General features: G+C 39.9%; 1 protein-coding gene across 1 annotated transcript; it reads left to right on the forward strand.

The window, feature by feature from the left end:
• Window positions 1–870: 870 nt before the first annotated feature.
• On the forward strand, window positions 871–19235 carry LOC122129161 (interferon-inducible GTPase 5-like). Its single transcript, XM_042704204.1, has 4 exons — window positions 871–1059; window positions 1157–1288; window positions 11708–12460; window positions 18081–19235. Exons 1-4 carry the CDS (start codon window positions 871–873, stop codon window positions 19233–19235), a joined length of 2229 nt encoding a protein of 742 aa, XP_042560138.1.
• Window positions 19236–20881: the final 1646 nt, after the last annotated feature.

The following is a 20881-nucleotide window of genomic DNA, read 5'->3' on the forward strand; positions in this document are numbered from 1 at the left end:
TATAATGGTTAACTCCTGGGAGGAGGGGTTAGGGTGAATATAACCTGCATCCAGGTAATGGCAGGCAGTCTAGCTTTGTCCTCTGAGGTGAGAGGATGACTGTCCTAATCAATTAAGCTATTTATTGCAAGTCAGTAGAACTACTATTTTTATTTGTTTGTGTTGGGAAAGTTAGTTCTGTTAAATGTAAAGTGCGTCTTGTCGGTTGACCTGCCGGCAGCATAAATAAATCTGCACCTTTTTTGGCTTACTTGAACGCTTTCTACTGGTTACTGCCTCTGCCGCTCAACACTCTACTTCACACATACCCTCCGCCTTACAGACACGTGTCCTGTCCATGGCCCATGAAGGCCACCTCGGCATCGTCAAGGTCAAGCAGCGCTGCCGGGAAGTGGTCTGGTGGCCAGGAATAGATGGAGATGTGGAGGCTGGGCCTTGGGAGCACATCCAAATGGACATTTGTGGTGAGCTCTGTGGCATCCCACATCACCAATGATTCCTCATCGTGGACTATGACCTGTACTGTAAGTGGCCTGAGGCAGTCTCTACAGGGTCGGTCACCACACAGGCTGTCATTTACTTTCTGGAGGTGCTTTTTGCCCATTGGGGCATGCCCACGACAATTACCACAGACAATGGGCCACAATTCATCTCTGCGGAGTTCACTTTTCTGAGTGAGCGGGGAATCACATACGCACAGCCTTCTATAACCCTCAGGCGAATGGGGTTGTGGAACGCATGAACCAGACGCTGAAAAATTGTATCAGAGCTCACTTAGCAGAGGGGTTTCAATTCTCAGCAGCACTCCTGCAGACCCTGCTGCACTAGCGAGCTGCTCACACTACAACGGACAGCTCACCGGCACTTCTGATGTTGGAGCGTGACCTATCACTACCCCTGGATCGCCTGCGTGTTCCTGCTCACCTGACATCACAGGGGGCCCAGCGGGAAACAACTGATCAGCTACGCGACCGAGTCTCAGCACGACAGCAGGCAACTAAACAGCGCTTTGACCGGTCCCACAGGGCCAAACACCCAGCTTTTACCATTCGGGACTGGGTCAGGAGGCCCACACAGGGCCATAAGCTCTTGTCATTCTGGTCAGCGCCTCTCCAGGTGACTGACCAACTGGGACCTGCCACCTTTCGCCTCTCAGACGGAACGCGGTGGCATGCACGCCGCCTCCGCAAAGTGGCCCCACCTACCGCAGAAGACCTGTAGGCCAGCCGAGATCCAGTTCCGGACTCTGGTGGACCAGTTAATCCTGCAGCATGACCAGTCCATGCCTGTGCCAAACCGGGCTACCTCAGGGACTATGTTGCAGATTAGATCTTATCCATACGCAGACCGTTGAATTTTATCTTGCAGGTTTCAACCTCATCCAGACGGTTCCAGTTATATTAGTCTGGTGTTCTAAGGCACTTTAAGTTTTAAATAGCCTTGTTCGGGCTGGACTGAAGTCATTACAATGTATTCTGAATGCTACCTACTACGGGTTTTCTATTGATGTGATTTGTTATTTGTGTTATCTCTCACTCAGGGATGGAGAGGGGGGAAAATGTTATGTCTCCACGACAGGGTTTCACGACATGCCCGTATTTTAATAGCATGTCAGTATTTTTATATGACCGAGAATGTGTTTCCGGTCGGTGTGTAAGTTTGAATGAGTTGAAGTAAACTACAGAAACGTTGCGGCTCTCCTGATTCTTGTAGTGTTTTCACACATAACAACATTGTAGAAATGGAGTGGAGTAAAATAGCTGCAAAATGTAACGGAATAAAAGTCAAAAGTATGAACTATTATTTTTACTTAAGTAAAGTACAGATACGTACAAATGTACTTAAGTACAGTAACAAAGTACAAATACTTTGTTACATTCCACCACTGATAATCACAGAGTGAATATTCTTGGCCGAGGCCAGAGCTCATACACCAACAAATGGTTCAGAGGTCTGACAGAACTATAGTTATTTATGACCTACCCCTGCGTGCATACAGGCACGTACACATTCTAGGCTTGCAAAAACTGTCTACAAAAGACCCCTACATGCTCAGAGAGAGAACTGTGCATCTATGAGTGTAATAAAGCTGAGTACTGTGTGTGTGTGTGTGTGTGTGTGTTTGTGTGTGTGTGTGTGTATCAGGACTAAAGTGATCATCTCATGTTATTCAAACGTGCTGGTTTGGTTCTTTGTTTGCTCCTTATTTTTGGTTTCTTTGAATACGTGTGAGAGATAAGTATTTCTCTACAACCTTCACTCATATATCGTAACTTGGAAATTAACTGAAGTTGTATTTGCATAGTAATCAGTGTGTGTAACAGTGTTACTGGGTGGGGCTTACCTCTATGTGCCGTTAAAGGGTTTTGTTTATTATGAACTACAACTTTTGCTCAGTGTGAAACATCATTACATCTTGAAGGTTTTCTTGGATTTTCAAACAATGAAGTTGTTGTTAATGAGAGAGAGAGAAAGAGAGAGAGGAATGCCTCATCCTCGCTGCACAATATGTGACTTCCTGCCATAAACCTTTTTTTTAGATATGTTCTATTATATGTGAATGTTCTGTCACTCTGCTCTCCGTGATGCTTTCATTGTATATTTGCATCGGTCTTAAGTGAACTGAACTAATGCCCTTTTATGGCTGTTTTGACACCATTTTGTACCATTTACTCTCTTTCTTTATTGTTATGAGAGTTTCATTTTAAGTTTTCATCTGTCTTGAAGTGAACTCTGACTGAACTGTTGACCTTATGGCTGTTTTGACAAGGTTCCAGTGTCATCTTCCGTTTTGAAAGCTACATCTTTTGCAGTTTTTGCAAGCCTAGAATGTGTACGTGCCTGTGCAGGGGTAGGTCATAAATAACTTTAGTTCTGTGTTTCCCAGACCTCTGAACCATATGTTGGTGTATGAGCTCTTTATTTTTGGCCATTAAGTAAGCTGTTCAAAATTATAGTTTGCTCAAACGAGGAGCAACTCTTTCTCCTACAGCAGAGGATAGTGAGCCTCACCATGACTGCCGGCAGATTCTCCATAAAGTCTGCCTCTCACTCTGCAGACATGAGCCAAGTAGGTTTGCAGCTGTAACGCAGCATAATCTTTTATGAAGTCATAAATTGCCTTCACACTTTTCATTTCAGGATGCAGAACTTGTGGCCCTAACTGAAGCCTGCAAGCTGGCTTCTGGTAAAACGGTGAACATTTATACTGATTCGAGGTTTGCATTTAGTGTTGATTTTGGTGCACTTTGAAAACACAGAGGGTTTCTCACCTCATCTGGCAAACCCATTTCACATCTCAACCTTGTGACCGCACTGCTAGATGCTATTCTCTTCCCTTCGTCTATTTCTGTAAGACAATGTGAGGCTCACACTAAGAGCCCTGACCATGTTTCCACAGGACATGCTGCAGCAGATGTTGCTGCAAAGGCAGCTGCTGTGTCTGGTTTCACTTTCTCTGCACGCTGTTTAAAGTTGTCTGTTTCCCCTGAACTCTACTTGCTGAATTATCAGTCCTACAGACTGTTATCACCCCTCAAGAGCGTGTGGTTTGGGCAAAATCAGGCGCTACATTCACAAACTCTGTGTGGATGGGTCCTGATGGTAAAGCATGATGGCCACGCGCTCTCTTCCACTCTAATGCTAAAATAGCTCATGGAAGAGATCACGTGGGCAAAGGGGGAATGTGTACAGCTATTAACTCATCATGGTATACGTATATACGTAAGGCTGACGTCACTGCACCGTCTGTTTACTTCTCCCCGTCCGTCTAATTTTCACGTAATTAGGTGGCACTCTGTCAGTCTATAACAATCTTAAAAACGAGTTGACTCGAGAACTGTGATCTTTGGCTCTCTGTCATTCTGTCCATTTCCATGCGTACCGTTTTATTCAATAAATGGCAAACAAGACAACCTTCCACAATATAACAGGTTAGGCGAAAAACACATACCGTAGGCTTACTGACGCTGCAGTTAGGCATATTCAACATGTACGCACGACACCGAGAAATATTTCGTTGCTAACTGCACATAACATCGTGTGAATAAAAGAGAATGATTTCATTTAATTTACGTATTAATTTCGTTGCTAACTGCGCATATCATATGGTGTTTAATTAAATTGGCAAGTTGCCATCAAAGGAAGGAACACATTTCATTTAGGATAGGCCTAATAAGACAATCATAAACGGATTACTAGAAAGTCTTTCTCCGGGTCTTTCTAACTGCAAACTCGCTGTCAAACTTGACGTAATAGCTATGGCTAGCACCTGTCACTACAAACATCTAGTAGCAGCTAGCGCTATAGCTAGTTCTTTCACAGGTAGTTCTAGCTGTGCAGCTAACTCTAACAGCACAATCGTAGTAGCTTTTCACATGATACTAGTGTAGAGATATCTGATTTTTGACTGGAGGGGCAATATTTACACGAAAGTCATAAGGATGAATGACGATGTACTACATTTTAGTTCTAAACAGAGAAGTTTGATCCGATAGATAGACCTACCTTGTCCTCATCAAGTCTATCCTTCACTTAATTTGGCAGTGTGTTGGTAGTACTTAGCCTGGATACCAGACCGAACTTAGCCCCGCCCACAATTATTTTGGTTGGGAAGTTCGGTCTGGCATTACTCCATTGAGGAGAAATTATCTGCGGACAGACATTGCCGTACCAATCAAATTGTCAAGGCGGGCTTTATACGATGATGGACAGATGATCAACCGTAACGTAATCAACCACGTCACCAAAGAGCTTTTGGAGTGAATTCGTTTTCAGCAAACATGGCTGCCGTTGGAGAGCTGAAATGTGGTGATTCGAGTCTGTTTTAGAAGACATTGACAGCACATTCATTTTGAAAGAGGAACAGAGAAACGCGATCAAGGCATTTGTCGATCGAAAAGATGTTTTTGCCGTCCTTCCTACGGGATCCGGTAAAAGTTTAATGTATCAGCTGGCCCCATGGTCTACGTTATGTCATACTACGTTGCTCTGATTGGTTCTAGATATATCCAATTGAGCGAAGAGGCATTTTTTTTCCTGGTTCGGTTGAAACACGCCCCATAATCACAGCCCATTGGAGCGGTATCAGACTCATATTCTGACTAGAATTATGAGTATGACATCGTCAGGCTAGGTAGTACTATCTGTAGGAGCCAAATCATAGGAAAATATTTTGCATTTGAATATTTAATTTACAATATTTAATTTAATTAGGAATGTATTTTGAGTGAACATCTGACAGTTAGTGATGTAAAATCTGTAATGAATGGTAAATGTGGATGGCGAATTGATATTGGATAATGTAGATCCTGTGCGGCACATGTGACGTAAGTGATATGAGAATGTTTGACTAGATCAGATAGACATGTGTGTAGCTGGGAAGCATACAGCTTTTTTACCATCATCCGTCAACAAAGTTTTGCAATTATTATTTTAGTGTGAGATTGTGTTTATTTACAACTACTGCAAGTGGAGATTCTGTTCTTTGGTGAAGAGCAAGAAAATAAAAGACATCAACGGTCAGTCATCTGGGTCTTGTGAGTAGAAACTGTGGATAAAGAACGATAGAAATTGCAAGCTAGCTACGGATATGAGTAAGAACAACCTTTCATCCTGCACACATGAATAAGTGGTTAAAATTTTCTGAGCTCCGCTTGGATGTGAACGCTTCATTTTTTTTTTACCACGGCACCGACCGGACCTGCTCAATGACTTTGTTCTCTGCGACCTCTAAAACGTTGCAAATCGAATTTTTGTTACATTTTGTTACATTTTGTTTAGATAAGGGGGGGCCTCCCTCCACCTCCACCTCCACATCCACCATCAGATGCCACTGTAGAGCAGAGTAATGACACCGCAAATACGGAAGTTTATCATCATTATTATTTTGTATTATTATTAAGAGGCCCCTGATTGGTCGAGGCCCCGGGCTTAAGCCCAGGTAAGCCCGTGCATTAAGGCGCCATTGGTGTCTGTGTGTGTGTTGTCGTTTTGATTCTGTTTGTTTTGTGTTCAATGTTCTGTTGGCTGTGCCCAAGGCTAGGTAGTCCATCCTTCCCCACCATAGTGATGGTAGCATCTCATGTGTGTGATTGTGAGCTAATTTGATGTGTGTGGATTCACCTTTCACTAGGTTTGCATTTGGTGTGAGCAGTGCACGTTTGCTTTGCCCTCCTGGAGGTAATACCATGCTTCTTAATACTCCTGCCTGACTGGTAAGCCTCAGTCCTGTTTCTGTGTTCTGTTCATTTATCTATTGTGTACGTGTTGTCCCTTGTCTGTCCTACTGTTACCAGTTTGTGTGTTTTATATTTGTGTATTAAAAAAAACATATTTATTATTTATGGAAACACGTCTCCAGCTTCTTCAGTTCACGAAACCGGTGTGTCCCTAGTGGGCTAGTTTGATTCCAACTATTTCCCGGGGCGAAACTCCCAGGGTGGCGTAGTTGTGCATGTGCTCTGGTTAGGCCTAGCTCCACTCACCATTTTGTCATGCCACACATGGATTTTCAACATTTGCACAAGATTCTTGGAAGAGATGTGTAGTTTGTGCAGCAGATCATTCACATGCTGTCTGTAGGTTATCCCCCACTAGAACTATTGCAATAACTTTATTCATGATGTTTTTTTATTACAACCAAATCATTCATATGAACATCACAGAAACGGTTTGTTTAAACCTTGCACAGATCTCAGGATATATCATAATTGAAAACTACTGTTTTGTAGTATTGTACAGTATATGTAGATGGCTGACTTTGCTGCCCTAAGTGTTTTCTTAAATGGTGTACATTGAAGCTAAGTATAGTTTATTTTGCAAGACAAGAGAGAGCGCAAAGTGCTATTGTTCAAACTTCTTCTATTCTCTGTAACAATTTTTTAACCATACTGAAAGTCCTCTCTGAGGAGGCATTGCTATAAGCTGTTGTTCCGAGAAGCAGCTAACCACCAAGTCTCTGCTTCTGTTATGAAATTAAAATATTTTGTAGACAGTTTTATGCAAGCCTAGAATGTGTACGTGCCTGTATGCACGCAGGGGTAGGTCATGAATATACCTTTATACTTTAGTTCCTCTTTCATCAGACCTCTGAACCATTTGTTGGTGTATGAGCTCTGGCCTCGGCCAAGATTCTTCACTCTGTGATTCTCTTCTGAATAAATAACACAAAGACTAGACTTTCATCAGCTTTATTTTTCCTCTCACCGACTAAATTATTGATTAATTTCCACCACAATTATCAGATATTGTTTCACATATTTCATATTACTGCAAAGTATTAATTAATTGATTTATTACAGGGAGTGCATATTATTGAGCATTGCTGTAAATATCCCAAAGTTAATAAATTAAGCTAATTTTACCTTTCAGATGTTAAAATGAAAAGCAAAAATCAAAAACAACCAAAAAAATGTTTTAAGAATGTTAAAAAATGTAAAGACGATAATAGTTAATGAAGCAAGCAAGAGGAGTACATTAAGCAGCATTAGGTAAACATTTGTTGAAACCAATGACTGTATAAAGTCTCATGGGGGATTATTGTATTTATTTATTTCTTTTTTTGTTATGAGATTTTCATTGTAAGTTTGTTTCTGTCTTAAGTGAACTCTGACTGAACTAATGTCCTTTTCTGTCCTGTTTTGACAATGTACCACTTCCTCTCTTAACTGAAACAATAAGCTGTTGTACCGAGAAGCAGCTAACCACCAAGTGTCTGCTTCTGTTATGAAATTTAAATATTTTGTAGACAGTTTTATGCAAGCCTAGAATGTGTACGTGCCTGTATGCACGCAGGGATAGGTCATAAATATAGCAATCTTTAGATCCTCTTTCATCAGACCTCTGAACAATTTGTTGGTGTATGAGCTCTGGCCTCGGCCAAGATTCTTCACTCTGTGATTCTCTTCTGAATAATTAACACAAAGACTAGACTTTTATCAGATCTTTACTTTTCCTCTCACCGATGAAATTACTGATTCATTTCCACCAAAATTATCAGATATTGTTTCATATGAAACTGATGAAGGAGATAATTCTGAGCCTGCAGCTGTACAATCTTCAAAAAGTCTGTGCACTAAATGAGAAAATCAAGATGAATAAATGGCCTTTTAAGAAATGTAGGCCTATGTAGTCTAAGCATAGGCTAATCATGTTTTATTGCAAGATCTGCAATTAACTCAAATGGTGAAATATGACCCAGACTCGTTCCTATATGGGACTCTATGAGTGGTCTATCGATGCATCTTCACCAACAGTAATACAGCTTTGCAGTTATAAATATACACACAGCACAGAAACCACTGATCACATAACGTCAGACACGTACACTGCACAGCACACATGTCTCTCACTTTAATCTTTTAAAAACATTTTCAATATTACACAGTATGAAGTGTAAAGTATAAAGTATAAAGTTCCCAATATTTTTGTTCAATTGTAAAATCAGACGGATAATGTCCACTCCCTCTACAATTTTGTAAAATTGACAGCAGTTTTTATGGTTTTACCCAATTTAGTTCAAGCAAATATGTTTGTGTACAAATCGATCACTTGAACAATCCTAGTAATGAAAAAAAAACGGCGTCCTTCAGGTATTTTAGTCTCATTCCATGATATCAGAAGGACCCCAAAACAGAGAAAAAATATATAATTCTCCTCCTCCATCCAACTTCAACAAAATAAAAAGACAATAGCTGACATCTAATCATAAATGACTCTCCCTGCATGATGTAAAATACATATATGGGAGTGGGACCTATGAAGTGTGTGTGTGTGAGAGAGAGAGAGAGAGAGAGAGAGAGAGTCAGCTTGGTGGTAGCCAAGTGAGAAGTGTAGTGCCTAATGGATACATTTCAGTTCAGCTGCTTCAAAATACTTAGGGGACAGCATGATACAGAACACTTTTTAAAAGAATTGTCATTCGCCAAGTTGATTGACAAATACTTTCTTATGGGTGCTACCACATAATAACTGAGCTTTTTTATATTTTTGATATGATATGGTATAATATATTGATAACACTAATGAAATGTCATATTTGGTGACAACCTGTGGAAACAACGATGTCACCTTTACCGTGACGTGTTGAGCTGGGAGGAGTGAAGTATAAAGCGTTCTGAAATGTCAGTGAGGATGTGGGTTTCTAGTTCTGAGGGTAAAGTGTGGTTCGTTTTGAGATCCTGCTTCGGTGAAAGATCGGTCTCTCTCTAGGAGCGAGCCTAAACTCCAGAAATAGGCTTAGATTTAATTGTTCTATTTTGTTCTTTGTTCTGCCTTTCCGTTGTTATTTTTGTATGCATTAACATGCATCTAAATTACAAGCTATATTATACATTCTTACTCGTTTTGCTTTTCTCTCTAAAGCTTTTTGAATGTCAGGTAAGAAACGTTTTATTCTCTAAGTTACTAATTTACCATTTCGGTAATATGATTCCACAGCAAACCGTCAGCTTTCCTCTGAAATGACTTCTAAAGCAACCTTTTCCTTTTAATAAACTTTGGGGCCGAACGTATCTGTGTGTAAACTATTCAAAAGAGCCTATTTGCAACTTTTGACTCCAGCCTGTGATTGATTTGTTTTAGAGACATTTAAGAGATATGTTCTAAGGATTGTAAATTAATACTGTTTGGGAATGGAGTCATTGCAAGGTTGCCTGCTAGAAATTAGGTTCCGTGTTCAGGTTTAATCTGTCGAGGGGTGTTACACGATCTGAAACGGTGGGCCTTTGGGTTAGTGAATTGGGTTGAGGTGTTATGATAGTGGATGGTTATCTAATGACTCTTTAATCACAATCCCTCCTGTGGAAAGGAAAACATGGTGGACATGTGTTTAATACATTTGTGTAGTTGAGACTTAATGAAGTTAGACTATTACATTTCTCTAAAAATTGTATAGTTAGGTTAAATAGAGTAGATTGCAAACATTAAGCCGCTATGAAACATAGATTTTGGGAGGCATAAACCATGCAGGATCCAGACTAGGGACGGTTCACTCTCGTATAAAGTGTATTCTTGGGGGAGAATATAAGGGGAATCTGTGTTTCACTCTCCGAGTATCAGTTGACAGAAAGTCAGACTGATATCGGAACTGCAGGCCACATGAGATTGCAGGTTCTAATGAAAGATTAGAAGGGTGAAGGTAAACTGACTCAGTGAAAGATAAAATATATTCAATGTCAGATTCAAACACTTAGTTGTGATTAATTAGCTGACTCCGAGAGAGTTAACAGGCCAATACTAGCGAAGGTTAAGAAATCCAAACGTATTCAGTCAATTGCAGAAAAACATTGACCTCAACCAGCAAAACTCACCTCAAAACACTGACCTCAACAACACTTGGGGTGGAAGGTATTTTTGAAACACTGTGCATCTTTCTGCCTGTGGTTGGCAAAATAGCAGCAGCTGGAGTATCTGCTTTTACAACATTGTTAGTTCTCTTAGAGGGACTGAATAAGCTGTATAAAGTGGCAAAAAAGTGATTAAAATGGCAGGACTAGATTAATCATCTCATGTTATTCAGACCTCACACATGCTGGTTTGGTTCTTTTTTTGCTTCTTATTTTAGGTTTCTTTGAAGACATGTGAACAAAGTACTCACATATGAAACAGATATTTATTAAACGTATTATATGGCTACGCTAGCAACATTGCTTGCTATAGTTATCTAGCTTGCTAATTGCTATCTAAAATATTTCTGCTAAGTACTTACTTATATATTTATTTACTGAAAAAATGCTGTAAATATGCCAGTTAGTAAAAAATAATCATTTTCATCTGTAGTCCCTGGCCAGATGTTACAATCAGCTCCTTAAGAGTAAAAGCAAAAAAAAGAAAAACAACAAAAAAATGGGAACAGAAAGAGAATGTTAGCGATGATAACAGTTCACGAAGCAAGCAACAGGACTACATTAAGTAGCGTTAGGTAAATATTAGTTGAAACCACTGACTGTATATAGTCTCATTCTCTCTCTCTCGCTCTATGTATATACATATATGTGTGTGTGTATGTGTGTGTGTGTGTAAGGAATAATGTATAGTCTGGCGGTCATTATCGATAAATAAATCCCGACGGGACAAACAGGACATGCTTCGTCCTGTAGATTTAGGTGGATTTCATACATAAGATTATAACTCCACTTACCAGACTGTATCTCAGTTTGACCCCCACTTTTAGTTTTGCAAGCTTGGCCCCTGACCTTTTGTCTATGTTGAGAGCCATCAGACATGGTTCCAGGCTTTTGTGTGTCTTGGAGCCAGAGCTATTGGCATCTATATGGCCCTACCTGGCCATAGGCACGTTCAAGCTATACCTCCCATTTGACCTGCAGACACACCCACTCCCTCCCCTAACATTATGTCTTGTTAATTCTACACTATAAATGTATGTTAATTTCTGTAATTTCAAAGAAAATCTCCTTGTATCCAGAGATCTTTCCTGGCAGACAATTACGTGCCCACAGTGAAATTTAGAGACATGGTGTTGTACAGAGTCTAGATCTATCTACAATAAAAGATCACTTACTAAAAATCATTTTAAATTACTTAAGGCAGGAGACTTCAGTTTCATGATAACTGTGGTCATATATTCATTTCATGCACATCTCAGATTTTGTCAAAATTACTGATTTCACTGTTAAAAAACAGCAATAATGTGAAATACCTTCTTTGCAAACATGATGTTATATAAGACATTACCCTTTCCTTCTAGATCACGGCTGATCAACAGGATGATGTCAGTGTACTAAAGGATTCTAGTGAACAGACCTGGGAGCGGGCCATTGCCAAAGCCAGAGAAGTTGTTGATAGGTTAGATAATGTCACTCTCAATATTGCTGTGACAGGGGAGACAGGGGCAGGAAAGTCCTCCTTCGTTAATGCCATCAGAGGTGTTCAAGATACTGATGAAGGAGCTGCACCCACTGATGTCGAAGAATGCACCATGAAGCCCACCATGTACCCCCACCCAACCATGCCCAATGTGAAGATCTGGGACCTGCCAGGCACAGGGGGAACAAAAGTAAGCTACAAATACCAAAACTATGACTTCTTTATCATAGTAAGTGCAACAAGATTCAAAGAGAGTGAAATCATGTTGGCAAATGAAATCAAGAAAAATAAGAGGAAATTCTACTTTGTTCGCACAAAGACTGACTTTGATGTAGCAAATGAAGAGAGAAAGAAAGTATCAGAGGAGGCAACACTTCAGAAAATACGGAACAACTGTGAGGATAATCTCAGGATATTGGGATCCCCTCCTGTCTTCCTCATTACATCCCATGACTTGGAAAGGTTTGACTTCCATAAACTGGTAAATACTCTGAAGAGTGACCTTCCAGATCACAAAAGATATGCTCTGGTTATGAGTTTGCCTGTTTATTCCATGGAGTCTCTTGACAGGAAATACAATACACTCAAGGACACAATATGGGCTGTGGCCTTCACATCAGGTGCCATATCAGCAGTAATGCCAATTTCATCTCTGTTTCTAGTATGGAATGTTCCATCGGTAGTGGATAACCTAACCAAGTACTACAATGCATTTAGTCTAGATAATAAATCCCTTGAAAATATGTCACAGAGAGTAAACAAACCAATACAAGCAATACTGGAAGAGGTTAAAAAATCAGCACTTGTCATGGCGATTGCTGAAAAATCATCGCTTGAAGAAAAAGTGAAAACAAGACTTGGGGAAGAAGGTGTTATGGAGGCACTGTTCAGACTTGTTCCTGTTGCTGGCAATATAGCATCAGCCAGAGCATCTTTTGTTAACACACAATCTGTGCTCCTAGAAGGGGTGAATGAACTGTATAGTGTAGCCAAAAGGGTGATTGAAATGGCAGAACTAAAGTAGAGTAAATGAAACATGTGACCCAGGCTGAATGGTGTGGAATGGTCACCATGTTTAAGATGTATTCCATGATATGTGAATAGCTTGTACAACTATGTTTTACAACAATATAAGGAATTAATTTAAGTGTCCTTTGTAAACAAGATATAGAAGTGTACCAGGCTGAGTAGGTGGATAATCAAATGCCTTTCATATGTAAATGATGTGCACATTGTGAATTCATCTGAATCAAGGACTCTTGTCAAGACTTTGTCTTGAGTTGTCTTTAGATCTGATTATTTTTTGTATCAAATTGTATCTTCATATTAATCTTTTCTAGTAATGTTCTAAACAGGATCTATACAAGAGCGTTTCAATCAACTTCTGCACAACCTGAGCAACTGTTTAAAAAGACTTTCCTTCTATTTGGCCATGAGCATAGCCTTTGTGTATGTACTGGGTATCCTTTTGATGTTCATGTTTTTGATTACTGTCAAACAATCAGGACAACTCTGGGATCATTAGTGTGCAGGAATCAGTAAATATGTGTGCTGTTAGTGTTGTAGTGTTAAAGTATACTGTATAGTGTAGCCAAAGGCCTGGTTTTTGTTGAAGAGTGGGGGTGTCTGCTACGGACATGACCAGAGTGAGGCCCGTATTCAGACCAGGAGTTTGAAGCCCAAGGCCTTGCATTTATGTTGTTGTCTGCAATGATCTTTTGCAGCAAACCATTTTTTGTATTGTACATTGTAACACTGGACATGTGAAAGATGTTTTGTCTATGTGCAACACCACAGTGTATAAGCCCACAGGGAAAAAGAAAGGAATAAAGATATATTTGAAAAAGTACTGGATTCCTGTGTTTTTATATTGTAGTCGACTGTAACAGGTTTTGTGCACATTGCTGGTATTATGGCACCATCTACAGTGTAGGTCTTGGCAATGTGGTTAGCGCCCCTAGAGGTGTTGGATTAACTGTAGAGTGTAGCCAAAAGCCTGGTGCAAATGGCATTACTAAGAGTAAGGCAGTCAGTTCATGTGATTCAGACCTAATGTTATGAAATGCTTTGTGAGGTCTAGATTTAAATCTTCATATCTAATTTAGATTTAGATTACATTTAGGTTTTTAGATAGCTTCCATTGTGTGTGAATGCTCTGATGTGTCCACACCTCCAAAACTGGAAATGAACAGAAACCTTCTGTGTGTTGTAAACATGATACAGTGTGTGCTGCTTGATGAGGAGGATTATCAGATATTGGTTTGTATGCAACTGATGAAGGAGATAATTATGGGTCCTTCAACTGTACAATCTTCAGCAATACTGTCCACTAAATGAGAAAACCAAGTTTTGTAAGGTGCCATATAAGAAATGGAGGCCTATGTAGTCAAAGCATTGCCTACTCATGTTTTTTCACAAATATTTCTTGTCTTTGTGATACATTAATGTTGTAATGTATTAGCAGCCCATACATGTAGCAGAAAATATGCAGTTAGTGCAAGACTGTGGAAGTGGTGAAGGGTGGGGGATTACACCAATCCTAAGGCTACACCCACATGCTTTTGTAAAACACCCATCAACACCTTGACCAAAGCACTGCTGAATATTCAACAGACAGCAGTTAGAATCACCACCCCAATTTGAGCTCCACCTTTAGTCACTGGATTTGTTTACAGTTTTTTACGATTGGATAAACACTAAAATCAAAAGTATTACACAATTATCAAAACCTTTACTCAAGGAGCAAAACAACGGCTCAGATTTGCACCACTATAAGGACATACCAACATCACACTTTTTGCGAAGCCATACACACAAGTGATCTGCAAAACACTAAACACACTTGAATGCTTTAGACACAGAAGTATATCAAGAGGTCACTTCCTTGCAATTCCAAAACACTCTGTCAAATGACCACACCTATGAGCCTGTCAAATAAACACAGCCATCAAGTGCGCAAACACATGATTGCTTAATTGTAGACACACCAAACAGGTTTAAGCACTAGAAATGCAGCAGATGAGTTCATCTGTCTTCAACCAAAATGGAAAGAGTCAGAAGAAGAAGAGTGAGGGTGAGAGGGGGAATCCACAGAGGAGGAGAAGGAGGAAGAGGAAGAGGCGGAGGCCGTGCCAGAGACTGAGGTCGAGGTGGAGGAAGAGGAAGAGGAAGACCTGAAGCAGGAGGGAAACGTGCTCAAAGAAGAAGAAGACCAAATTTATCAAATAAACTTGAAAGGAGGACGGTGGCCCATATTCACGCAAGAACAAGAGAGAGAGATCATAAACATGGTTTTGGCCAATAATGCTATCAGGCTCAGAGAAATTCAAGCCAACATTATCGGTGACCATGCCAATTTCAATACAGTAATGTTCATCAGGTCTCTCAGTGAACACTGGCACACATCCTAAAAAGACATCAGGGTAAAATGAAACAACTTTATTTGTACTGTATTTTCAGTTTTTTTCTGATCTTTTTTTAATGGAATTGTAACCTGTACTGGAAACATCATTTTACGCTTGTCTGATATTTGCTGAGCTTACAGTGTTACTGAAATAGCATGAATAGCTTTCTCTGTGTACTTCACTTACACTACTCTAATCACTGAGAAGTAAAATTGCTAAAAGTGTTTTAGGTTTATAACAGCAGTGTGTAAGTGGTACAAACAGAATTCAGTCATATGCAACGTGTATGCAACAAAATATGGTTTTGTTAAATTAGTGTATAGTTTTTACAAGTTCCAAGTTCCATTTTGCAATGGATCTGAGGTGTTTTGCTCATTGGGTGTGTGGTTGTGCTAATTGTGTGAGGTGTATTGAAAAACAAAACAAAGCAGTCAAAATTGTGTTTAAGCAATCGAGAAAAACTGTAAAGATCTGAAACTCAGTTCACTCAGACACTGATACTTCATTCACAGGTGTGTCCAGACATAACTACTGTGCTGAAGACAACCTTCCCTGACAACTAACAGCATTAGTTTCGAAAAAAGCTGAAGAAGTAAGTTTAACCACGCTTTCAAACTACACTTTCATTTTTTTGTCAATCAATTTAAAATTATGTGTAGTTATTAACTGAATTAACCTATACATTCTATAAACACTGATCACACTCATGTCTAAATAGTCAGTATGAATATAATCATTCATTTGGTAACTGGATTTTCAAGGTTAAAAAAGTTTTCAAAGTTTCCAAAAAGAAAACTATTAAAAAAGATAAAACATCACAAACAGTGGTCATGCTATATTATAATATACACATATTGATTAGCTACAGAGCCTAGATGTATCTACAATAGTGCTTAAAAGCTCACTTCCAAAAATCATTTCAAAGCTGCTGAATTAGGCATGACACTCAAGTTCAGTTTTTGAGTTGCAATCAGGGGCGCAACTATAGGGGGTGCAGCAGGTGCGGCTTCACCTGGGCCCGTGGGGTGTCGGGGCCCGTAGCCGGGCCCAAAGATATAAATGCGTCGCTCGACGGGCCCCCCTCTCCAAGTCCAGCGACAGGCGTTGCTCGTCGGGCCCACCCTTAGTACAGCAACAAAAACATTTGGATATGCATATGTTCAAATACGGGCTGTTTATAATCTGCTGATAGTGTCAAATGCTATATATACACTTGAAAAGGAAAACTTATCTCAGTCATGGTTGTTATAATTTTTTGGGGAAAAGTTAGCCTGGATGCCAGACGAACTTAGCCCCGCCCACAACATTTTTGGTCGGGAGGTTCGGTCTGGTGTCGCTCCATTGGGGAGAAACTATCTCCTCACAAAAATCTGTGAGGAGATCGATAGACCAATCAAATTGTCAGGGCGGGCTTTATACGATGATGGACAGATGATCAACCCTAACGTAATCAACCACGTCACCAAAGAGCTTTTGGGGTGAATTCGTTTTCAACAAACATGGCTGCCGTTGGAGAGCTGAAATGTGGAAATTCGAGTCTGTTTTAGAAGACATTGACAGCACATTCATTTTGAAAGAGGAAAAGAGAAACGCGATCAAGCCATTTGTCGATCGAAAATATGTTTTTGCCGTCCTTCCTACGGGATCCGGTAAAAGTTTAATGTATCAGCTGGCCCCATGGTCTACGTTATGGTCATACTACGTTGCTCTGATTGGTTCTAGATATATCCAATTGAGCGAAGAGGCATTTTTTTTCCTGGTTCGGTTCAAACACGCCCCATAATCACAGCCCAACGGAGCGGTATCAGACTCATATTCTGACTAGAATTATGAGTATGACATCGTCAGGCTAGGGAAAAGTAGTAATTTATAACAAAATCATATGCTTATCCTACATACACTATAGAAACTATCAAAAAACTGTACAATGAAATTAATTACTTCTTATTTTCTTTGGTATTTTTGTGATTAGCAATGATGATTGCTGGGTAATATGTATGTTGTTGTCCAATGTCAAGTCTCTATTTGATCATGTGACAATACAATACGCTATAGTTGAACCAATTTGAAGGTCTGATAACCTAGTTCATTGAGCACAGCACAACCTTACTCGTAACAATGCCTTTTAAGCACAAGAGTGGAAGTAGAAAAGGGCATGAGAAAAAAGAACAGGAGGAGAAGGCAGCCTAAATTAGATTATTTTGGCTTTTTAACTAGCCCGTCAACTAGTCGCCAGCCCACGGAGTCAGCAGTGTAGCAGTTCAGTTGGGATCAGCATCGCTGCTTCTGCCCTCAGTGGTGTGTCAGCAACCATGCAACAGGTAACCTACGGCTATTGTGATAGATATACATTTCAAGACAAGTTATAGCCTACATACATTATGGTAGGGCAGGATTACTAGGCTACAAATTGGGTAAATAGTGGTCACGATTATTATTTCTTTCTAACAATTTTTACGGTAAGAAATGTTCCTGCTGAGAGTCAAACAAGTCTTACATAATTGTGTACACACCCATCATTTCTGAAATATGTAAGGTTGATTAATTAAACACTATTTATATAGATAACAAACACCCTTGATTAACGTTTTTTTTAGACGCGGTTGTGGAAGTAGAGAACGCTACGATTTTTTTTCGGGGCCCGTCATAATATCTTGCACCTGGGCCCGTCGTTACTACGATACGCCACTGGATGCAATCATGATAACTTTGGTCATTGATTCATCGCATGCACATTTCAGATTTTGTCAACATCAGTCATTTCACTGTTGAAAAACAGTAATTATGTAACAAAGCTTCCTGGCAAAAACAGAACATTATGTAATATAAGACATTACCCTTTCCTTTTAGATGATGGCTGATCAACAGGATGATCTCCGTGCTTTACTAAATGATTATGGTGAATCAACCTGGGAGCGGGCCATTGTCAAAGCCAGAGAAGAAGCTGATAGGTTAGATAATGTCACTCTCAACATTGCTGTGACAGGAAATGTTGGGTCAGGAAAGTCCTCCTTCATTAACGCCATCAGAGGTCTTCAAGATACTGATGAAGGAGCTGCACCCACTGGGGAGGTAGAAACCAGCATGGAGCCCACCATGTACCCCCACCCAACCATGCCCAATGTGAACTTCTGGGACCTGCCAGGTGTAGGGAGCTCAAAGTTCAAAGCAGAAACCTATCTGAAAGATGTCAAATACCAAAACTATGACTTCTTTATCATAGTAAGTGCATTACGATTCAAGGACACTGACATGATGCTGGCAAATGAATTCAAGAAAAAGAAGAAGAATTTTTACTTTGTTCGCACAATGACTGACAATGATGTAACACAAGAAGAGAGAAAGGGAGTAAGAGAGGAGCAAACACTTCAGAAAATACGGAACAACTGTCTGGAAAATCTCAGAACATTGGGACCCCCTCCTGTCTTCCTCATTACATCCCGTAACCCAAAAAGGTTTGACTTCCAGGAACTGCAAAAGGATCTGGAGAGAGGCCTTCCAGAATACAAGAGAGATGCTCTGGTTATGAGTTTGCCTGTTTATTCCAAAGAGTGTCTTGAGCAGAAATACAGTACATTCAAGAAAGTAGTTTGGGCTGTGGCCATCACATCAGGTGCCATAGCGACAGCCACAGTACCACATCTGTCACTAGCATGTGATGTTGCCATGGTAGTGTTTTTCCTATCCAAGTGCTACTATTCATTTGGTCTAAATGATGGGTCCCGTGAAAGGATGTCACAGAGAGTAAACAAGTCAGTACTGGCAATGGTTAGAGAAGCATCAGTTGTCATGGCGATTGCTGGAAAATCATCGCTTATAGCGAAAATGGTAGCAAGACTTGTGGCAGCAGGTGTCATTGAGGCACTGTGCAGCCGTGTGCCTGTTGTTGGCACCATAACAGCAGCTGCAGTATCTTTTGTTACCACACGATCTGTGCTCCTAGAAGGGGTGAAGGAACTGTATAGTGTAGCCAAAAGGGTGATTGAAATGGCAGGACTAAAGTAGAGTAAAGCAAACATGTGACCCAGGCTAAATGGTGTGGAGGGCTCACCATGTTCATTTTTTTCCATTACCTCCATGGAGGCTATTTTTTTTTACCGGCAATTGAAACTTGTACAGGCAATTGCAGTGAAAAACATTGACTGTTTTTCTTTGTTTCTTTTTAGGTTTCTTTTAAGACATGTAAGTGAAGTACTTCTATAAAACATTTATTTATATACCGTAACTGGGAATGGACCGAAGTTGCCTTTCCATTGTAATCAGGGTGTAGGTGGGTGACAGTGTTACTCGGTGGGGCTTACTTCTGTGTGCTGTTAACATTAGCCTTTGCTGAGTGTGAATCACAATAATCACAAATCATTTAAGGAAGCATCCAGTTTTATAAACAAACCCATCATTTTAAGCTATCTTCTAGTAATTCATGCTTCCCCTATCATACTACATAGGTGGCCCAATCTATCCCCACCCATTCAGTTCTACCTTATATCCCTCTCATCAAGCCCCCTATCTCCCCCTCCCCAACCCACTCACCCCCTCCCAGACCTTCGCCTCACCTTCACCCTCTCCCTCTCCCTCTCCCTCCCCCTCCCCCACCCCCACAACCCTTAACACATAGCACACGCATCCATACTCATCCAAAATTTTAAATAAATACATACATACATACATAAATAAAGGGGGAAAAAACCAATCGAATGGGTTCTAATGTCAATTGGTTGGGTAGCGTTAACTAGAGCGCATTATAAATAGAGCTCCATTGGCTGTCAAATAGTTTCTTTTTATTTTGGTCCTCTGGACATCGCTTGTTCAATGTTCAAATAATATTTCATTAAGACTTTCCAATTTTCTAATGCAGGTGCCTCTTTATTCTTCCAGTTTTGCAAAATCAATTTTTTAAAGATTAAAGAACAGAAAAGTATCTGCCAAACTGGTTGGGTATCCTATTCCCTCTATTTCTTGAAAAATACATGTTTTTGGAGTAAATATTAATTGTGTATCTATATGTATTGATAGGCACCTCCCAATATCCTCCCATTTCTTTTTAATTTTTTCACAATTCCAAAAAGAGAGAATCGCATGAGAGAATCAGTGTGTTGGTTACATTTTAGACAGATACCAGATTGCCCTTTATACATTTTTTGAATTTTCTCTCTAATGTAGTATATTCTTGTCATTAATAAAATGGAATTAAGCACACATTTTCATTAGTGGTTATCTTATATGAAAGAGTCAGGCAGTCCTTCCATTTATCTTTAATGTTATATCCTAAATCTTCAGTCCACTTGTTATAAATATTGTCTAGTAGCTGGTCACTGCCTTCCTTTTTTATCAAGATATTGTATACAGAGCCTATCAGCTTCTTCCTTTTTCCCTCCTGGTTTAGGAGAGTCGACAACTCTGGACTAACCTGCATACTAAAATCAAAGTTGGAATTAATCCAGTTTTTGAATTGCATATACCAAAAAACTTCTACATCTTTTAAATGATATTGACTTTTTAGTTCCTGGAAGGGTAGAACTGAATTCTGTCTAAGAATGTCTGATATCTTCTGAATACCACGGTTTGACCACATATCCCACTGTAGCTGGGAATTTTGGATATTTATTAAAGGGTTGTTCCAAATCTGTATACAGTATGTCTAGGCAGCCCTA

The sequence above is a fragment of the Clupea harengus genome, unplaced genomic scaffold (assembly GCF_900700415.2).
Source record: "Clupea harengus unplaced genomic scaffold, Ch_v2.0.2, whole genome shotgun sequence".
NCBI classification, from domain to species: domain Eukaryota; kingdom Metazoa; phylum Chordata; class Actinopteri; order Clupeiformes; family Clupeidae; genus Clupea; species Clupea harengus.

Bases quoted from the DNA above. Each gene is read 5' to 3' on its own strand.
- LOC122129161 (XM_042704204.1), top strand. From the start codon at position 871: ATGTTGGAGCGTGACCTATCACTACCCCTGGATCGCCTGCGTGTTCCT. The intron at 1,060-1,156 runs GTCAGGAGGCCC...TTCGCCTCTCAG, and splicing joins CTTTTACCATTCGGGACTGG to ACGGAACGCGGTGGCATGCA. The intron at 1,289-11,707 runs GTGCCAAACCGG...CTTTCCTTCTAG, and splicing joins AGCATGACCAGTCCATGCCT to ATCACGGCTGATCAACAGGA.